Source organism: Fusarium coffeatum, assembly GCF_003316985.1.
Source record: "Fusarium coffeatum strain FIESC_28 chromosome Unknown BRIP53273_contig_508, whole genome shotgun sequence".
Lineage (NCBI taxonomy): Eukaryota > Fungi > Ascomycota > Sordariomycetes > Hypocreales > Nectriaceae > Fusarium > Fusarium coffeatum.
The window spans coordinates 1-7,244 of record NW_022158297.1 but is presented as its reverse complement, the minus strand read 5'-3'; the positions used below and the strand labels follow the sequence as shown (position 1 = coordinate 7,244).

The 7,244-nt window shown below is 50.7% G+C and overlaps 2 protein-coding genes across 2 annotated transcripts; one reads left to right on the top strand and one right to left on the bottom strand.

The window, feature by feature from the left end:
* Window positions 1–166: 166 nt before the first annotated feature.
* On the top strand, window positions 167–2,292 carry FIESC28_11777 (uncharacterized protein; the record flags this gene model as incomplete). The annotated part of the gene is made up of 3 exons (XM_031165888.1): window positions 167–755; window positions 832–1,870; window positions 1,935–2,292. The coding sequence occupies 3 exons, from the start codon at window positions 167–169 to the stop codon at window positions 2,290–2,292; spliced, it is 1,986 nt and encodes a 661-aa protein (XP_031010054.1).
* A 1,381-nt stretch (window positions 2,293–3,673) lies between these two features.
* FIESC28_11776 (uncharacterized protein) lies at window positions 3,674–6,765 on the bottom strand (the record flags this gene model as incomplete). Its single annotated transcript, XM_031165887.1, has 3 exons — window positions 3,674–5,719; window positions 5,862–6,177; window positions 6,302–6,765. 3 exons carry the CDS (start codon window positions 6,763–6,765, stop codon window positions 3,674–3,676), a joined length of 2,826 nt encoding a protein of 941 aa, XP_031010053.1.
* Between the last annotated feature and the right edge of the window lie 479 nt (window positions 6,766–7,244).

Below are 7,244 nucleotides of genomic sequence, written 5' to 3'. Positions count from 1 at the left end.
TACTGTACTGTACTGTACATACTATACTACCCCTCGACTCTGACCCCAACTTGTATTGCGACAACAAAACATCCCCGCCATAGACTACGCTCCCGAGCGTCTTCTTAATCTATTACCCCCTCATCCACTCAACCACAATTGGCATTGCGAGGAAAGACAACCAGTCATGGCTAGTTTCATGTCAAGCTTCTTTCCTGGCGGGAAAGCAGCCAATGCTTCTGGCGAAAACAGCTCGCGCCCTGCTACACCGTCAACCAAGTCAGACAACTTTCTTAACCCTGTGAGCACGCCTCAAGGTAGCCCAAGCAAGAAGACCAATCCTCCCGGCGCACACGACCTCCCTTCTGCCTTCGACAGTGCTTTGAACCTCAACACTCCCACGATCGAGCCGCCCCTCAGATTGGGCCGACCTCAAAGTGTTGTAACCCCGCTATCGCCTGGCAAGACCAAGACTCAGCCTCTCGACGAGTCCAACACAAATGTCGACGAAAGCGTCGTCCACAAGACGCGACCAGGAAGCCCTAACAAGAAGCAAGGACAGGAAAATACACCGCCGCCTTCTCGCTTGGCCAACGTCGATTCTCCCCACCAACACAGCCATGCTGCTGTTACCCGTCAACAGCTCTACGAGCAGCGAGACCGACCTACCACACCCGCCACCAAACGATTCAACACACATCGAGGATTGACAGCAGAAGAGCGTGAAATCCTCCAAAAGCCAAATGTCAAGCGGTTGGTGAACGTCACTCAACTCTGTAAGCACTAGCATTACTTCAACTGCTCAACTCTGAAGTCACCCCTATCTATCTATTAGCCTCTAACAATTCTCAGATTTCTTGGACTATTATTTCGATCTTCTCACATACGTCGGCGCTCGGCAAAACCGACTAACAGCCTTCAAGAATGAATATCCCCCACCCCCAGAGACCGATGAGCAAACGCACAATCAAATGTGGACTAAGTATGCTGGACGAGAGCGCGCCAACCTTCGCAAGCGTCGAGTACGACTTCGGCACGGTGACTTCCAAATCTTGACCCAGGTTGGTCAGGGTGGCTATGGCCAAGTTTTCTTGGCCCAGAAGAAGGACACTCGTGAGGTTTGCGCCCTCAAGGTCATGAGCAAGAAGCTACTCTTCAAACTCGATGAAGTTCGCCACGTTTTGACCGAGAGAGATATTCTTACAACCGCTCAGAGCGAGTGGCTTGTTAGGCTCCTCTACTCTTTCCAAGACGAGAAAAGTATATATCTTGCTATGGAGTACGTGCCTGGCGGTGACTTCCGCACCCTGCTTAACAACACTGGTGTGCTATCGAATCGCCATGCTCGCTTCTACATCGCCGAGATGTTTTGCTCCGTGGATGCCCTGCATCAGCTAGGCTATATCCACCGAGATCTCAAACCAGAGAACTTCTTGGTCGACTCGACGGGTCACATCAAGTTGACCGATTTCGGCCTTGCTGCCGGTGTCTTAGCCCCGTCTAAGATCGAGTCTATGCGCGTCAAGCTGGAAAAGGCATCTGAAAGTGCAGTCCCCTTCGGCAAGCCCATGGATCAGCGAACCGTGGCTGAACGGCGAGAGAGCTACCGAACGATGCGTGAAAACGATGTCAACTACGCCAAATCTATTGTAGGATCACCCGACTACATGGCCCCGGAGGTCCTTAGAGGGGAGGAATATGACTTCACGGTGGACTACTGGAGTCTAGGATGTATGCTTTTCGAAGCCCTTACCGGATTCCCTCCCTTTGCGGGTGCTACCCCTGATGAGACTTGGCGCAATCTAAAGCACTGGAAGGAGGTCTTAAAGAGGCCTGTGTGGGAGGATCCCAACTACTTCCTGAGCAACCGAACCTGGAACTTCATCTGCACGTAAGTAGATCCAAACTTCGAGCACTTGGATCCGTACCATGTGAGCTGACACTATTGCACACAGATGCATCAACTCTCGCACAAGACGATTTTCGAATATTAATGATATCTATGCCCATCAATACTTTGCTGAGGTTGAATGGGACGTTCTACGACAAACACGTGCACCATTTGTTCCTGAGCTGGACTCGGAGACCGATGCGGGCTATTTCGACGACTTTACCAATGAAGCCGACATGGCAAAGTACAAGGAGGTGCATGACAAGCAACAAGCTCTTGAGACCATGGCGGAACGCGAGGATCAGATGAGCAAGAGCCTCTTTGTCGGCTTCACGTTCAGGCATCGCAAACCTGCTACAGAAGACGGCGTCAGCCCTCGGAAACGCATCCCCACTGACGAGTCATTTGGAACGATGTTCTAGGACGAGCCTTCAAGTTCCCAGAGAGTGGTGGGCTGGCGTGGATTCGTCAACCGAGGGAAGGCCCTCTTTTGAAGCAGCATTCGCGATTTTACATTAATACCTATCAATTAGTGTTCCTATGATGTGGCCTGTGTGCCATGAAGATTCGGGTTCCGGCAGCTGTCCCTCGCCCCCATCGTTTTTCTACTACTTTCGACGTTTGCTGTATTACCACTCTTGGTCATGTATTTGGGGCTATTGTTTTTGCGAATCGGCTTTCTTTTTTTGCTCTTCGTTATGGCAAGCAGGAGTTTGATACGGACCAGGTTCATGCATGCGGTCCAGTGGGAAGGAGTCTGATTGCGTCCAGACTTTTAAGAACAGTTTCAGTCATGCATGCATGCTCGGGGAATAGGGCTCTTGTGTAATTCAACCTTTACTTTAGCAGGCATGAGGTAAGGAGAGGAAACACAAGTGGAAAAGTCAATACTATCTATCGTGCAGAACTTCATTGACTAGCATGCAACTTCGAGATAACGTTGTTACATAATATGGATGCCCGTGATGAATTGTGTTCACTGCAGGAAAGGTGTCTGAATAAGTGATAGTTGAACTTGAACTTGCAAGGAAGCAAAATTGTTCACTCTAGTTCTGCACAGTGGGGGACAACCAGATGAACCATGCGGAAGAGATGTAAAAGAATAGCAGGCCGCGGCGATGTTTTCATGGACGCCTTTTTATTCTAGGTCTGACGTCCTCGTCTTCCATGTATTCATTCATACAGCGCATCTGACAGTGCATGACGAGTAGTTTTCCACCTCCATCCAATACCATAAACACAATTAGCTTACATCTTATCTAGAATGGGAACTTAGGAACGACACAAAGTCACGCAAACTTAGAATTCTATACATCAAGTATAAGTTTTCATATGGTGCCACAGATGTTCCGAGCCTGTATGTTCAATATAAGGACGTGTCCTATTTATCAAATTTGTGCCTAAAACCCCCTGATATAGTCAAGCTTTCTTCTATATGCGAAATAAAAATAATTTCAAACTCCTTTATCGAGCTTATTAAACGGGCGTATGCAATGATGTGGGAATGGCCGCCGTTGTAGTGAAGTTTCTCTTGTACTGCTGTCGAGCTTTTCGTCCACGCATGAACGCCCAACAACAACAACAATACAATGAATGACAGCCTTTCTCTCCATCCAAATTCTGGAACTCCGGAACTCCAGAAGCGACATAATCCGCCAGTATGCCATACATCCAAGTAATAAGGTATCAGTTCGTTGTGTCATAACACCGTTAAAAACGCCTCCATCTAAAACGCCTCAAATAATTCCATGTCTCGTCAAATCTCGTACTTCGCTTATTCCTATAACAAAAGCCCCATCACAGTTAGAGACTCATCGTCAACCATTCCCACTCTTGCGGACCCGCAGAACTGCCAATCAGGGAGCTTGTTTGCCCACCACCAGACATACTAATCATGCCCGTTGCAGAACCCAGTGTGCTCGGTCGTTGGTTAAGGTTGAAGCTACTAGCAGACATGCCGCCAGGCAAACTCGACAGGCCTGCAGAAGAGCCAAAGGGACGTGGGGCATCAATGGAACTTGTCGAGTCGGGGCTGTCGATGTCCATAGACACCGGCACATCTCCGCCAATACTTTTACTGTGACGACGTTGCCGTTTTGACGAAGCGGTGGCGGGTCGCTGCAGTGACATTGATGAGGCGCCAGGTCCAGGACTAGTCTTGGGGGGAGCAGCTGCAATAGGAACAACTCCTTTACCACCCATGGCACCGGACGAAGGACCCGAGCCAGCGAGATGACTGTTTGGAGTACTGCCAGCGGTGTTTGTGCCCGATGTAGTACCGCTGATGGGGCTCTCAATGTCCTTGCTGCTCGTAGGTCGACTGGCAGCAGGTGGTGTCGTTGCTTTAGGGGTTGGGTTACTGCTGTTGGGATTGGTGTTGTTCGTCACCGCAGTGGACATCGACAGGGTTGAATTCTTGCGTGAGTTTAATGCACTCGCCGTCTTCTTAGACCTAGTGCTGCTTCCTCCAACTGGAACATTGCTTCCAGACCCACGGTTGCGCTTCTTGATAACATCCGTCTTCAAGCTCAACGGTCTCACAACACCATGCAGTTTTAGGAAAAGACCACAGGCGTTACACAAGGGTTGGCCTTCAGGGTTTCGCCTCCACAGGGGCGTAGTCTGAGTGAAACAATTGGTGCACGTGGTCGGAGCATTTCCATCGCTGCCATTGCCGGCGGCAGCCTGCAGGTTAGTCGTCGAGCCCTGCTTTGACATGGGTGGCGAAGATGGTCTGCTTGGAGCAACAGACGAGAATCCCGACATTGTTCCATTTGCGTCACCAGCAGGCGAGCTTTGCATAGATTGGGCAAGCTGCTCAAAACCATTCTGCTGGCCAGAAAAATGAACTGGCGTGGAGGCGTTTCGTGGCAGCTTAGGATGCTGTCTCCGGGGATTGCCACCCCTGAAAGACTGTGACTGCGATCGTTCGAGACCGTTTGATTCCCAGTCACCATTGTTGTCGACGAAATCAGTCGTCGCACCTCCAATTGTTACCTGCTTGCGGGTTGGTCCACCAGGGAAACGAGCCGCTTGGGTGCTAAACTGGCCTGGCAGGCTTGCATCCCAGCCCATGGACCCAGAGTCGTCAAGGGATGAGGAAATGTCCTTTTGCATCGACACATTGCGGTCAGAGAATGCGTTATTGTCCTCATCATCGGAGTCGGCTCCGAATGAGAACATACTGTCCTGCTGCATTTGAATAGTGGGGGATTGTACTGATTGGTCATTCTGGAATACCTGCGACGGGTCGATATGTCCAAAGGAGCTGGGAGCAGTGCTGTAGGCGGACATGGATTCTGATCCAGTTCCTGGAGCAGAGAACATAGTACTGCTGTTAGTGCCGTTTGCACTGCTATACATGAACTGCTGGCTGAGCATACTGTTGATACTCTGTTGGAAACCTTGGGGCCTTTGAGTTCTTGCATCCTGGGAACCAAAGTAAAATCCGTCCTGTTCAGGCACGGGATGGGGAGTTGAAACGTTCGAGGGGTATGCGGATCCTGGGGGAGAGTAAAAGTCGTTGTTATTTACAGACGCTGCGGGAACAGCCGAGTTTTGGTACATGCCAGAGAAAGGGCCGTGGGGTATCATAGGTGAGGTGGAGGGAGAAAAAGAGAAATTCTGCTGAAAGTTCGCATTGTTGTTGACCATGGAAGAATCGTTATCCATGAATGTGTCAAGCCCAAAGGGAACATTGACGCCATTCGGCTGCTGGGCGATGCCGGCCTGGTTGGTTTGGTCTAGAGAGTAGTCATGCAGCTCCGAATCAAGATCAAGATCGTTCTGCGCAGCAGTACTGTTGACAGCCGGAACTTGTGGTGAGAAATCAGCGGGGCGCTTCCGAGTCTATTTGCTGAAGTTAGCAGCCAGCGCAAATTAAGCGTGTTATCACATGTGATTTCGGCAGAGGATCGAAACTTTGTGGTGACAAGGGAATTATACACAACTAGTCATACAACGAGAGTGAGGGGTCATTAGGATTACTCACTCTGCGATCATCAATGCTGGTTTTTCGAAGATGGCGATTGACATAGTTGAACTCATGGCCTTGAGTGGCCTGGTGAAGCGGCTGAACGGGTACCGATTGTGGGACGAAGCCCTGGTGCGATGGCTCCTTGCGGGATTTGATATGAATGGCGGAAGCCATCGGATTGCCGGCCCTGTCGTCGGTCATTTTATCACCATGAGGAGACGCAAAGTTGCCAGGTGAAGTAGAGTTGTCGGAAAAGATGAAGTCGTCGAGATTCATAGCATCAGGCTGTGACATATTGTGCTCAGACGATTTTCGCAACTGAGCAATGCCACTGGGAGAGTTTTGCATTAATGGTCGCCCAAGCCTTGAGGCCCTTGTCAGCACGTCATGAGCGCAAAATGATGGCAATAGGAAGCGCAAAATGTTGTTGAAAGAATAGACAAGGATGTACATACCGGTTAGTAGCCTCCATGTTTCGTTTCCGACGGGCGTCTGCTTCGTTCTGCCTCTGCTCCTGTTCCTCCTGGTGCTTGCGCATACTGAGAGCCATCATGCGCCAGGTGAGATTCTCCATGCGCTGCTGGCTAGGAAGCTGTTGCTTGGTTCTCGCAAAAAACTTCCAGACTTGAGTCGCCAGGGGATCATCGTGCTGCATCTTGTCGACACTGCGGTCGGAGTCGGCGAGACCATTCTGAAGGAATGGGAAAAGGGCGGTACCGCCTAGGCCCTGCCTGGCAAGGGAATAGGTGCCGGCCATGTCGGTCTTGTGCTCCTTGAAGCTGGCCGAGGCGTCACGAGAATTTGGGATATGGCTCGATTGGCCGCTGCGCTGATTGGGAGCGTGGTAAGCAGAAGCAGTGGGCCATGCACTTGGCCTTCTGGGAAAGCGAAAGTCGTGCTCTGTTATTGTTGGATTCATTGTTAGAACAGGACTTGAGTTGGCGATTGAGACAGATGTGCTCATGAATGTTGGTTTGAATGGCTTGTGGTGGAGCGAAAGGCGGACGGACTACAAAATGTATGAAAGAGGGAAGAGAGTATGAAAGTGAGCGCGAGAGGCTGTGACGAAGAAGAGAAGGGCCCCCCACGTAGTGACTTTGCTGGGAGGGTGTGAGAAAGTTCGGGTGTGGGTTACACTGCTGCAGCTGCAAGCAGAACACCTCAGATGGAAGCCGCTCAACTTGACTTACTGGAGGTAATAGTGCGGCAGCGGTAGGTAGTGATGTGGGTGGTGCAGCGCTGTAGCTTGAAGAGCCCTGTAAATAAATCCAACCTCGCTGAGATCAGGGCAACCACTTCATCACACCAAATGCGGCCACCTCAGACCCGACTAGGATACACCAGGTTCCGGACGGGGTGGGGTGCTTGTTTTTTTTTGGGGGGGGGGAGCCTCCGGGG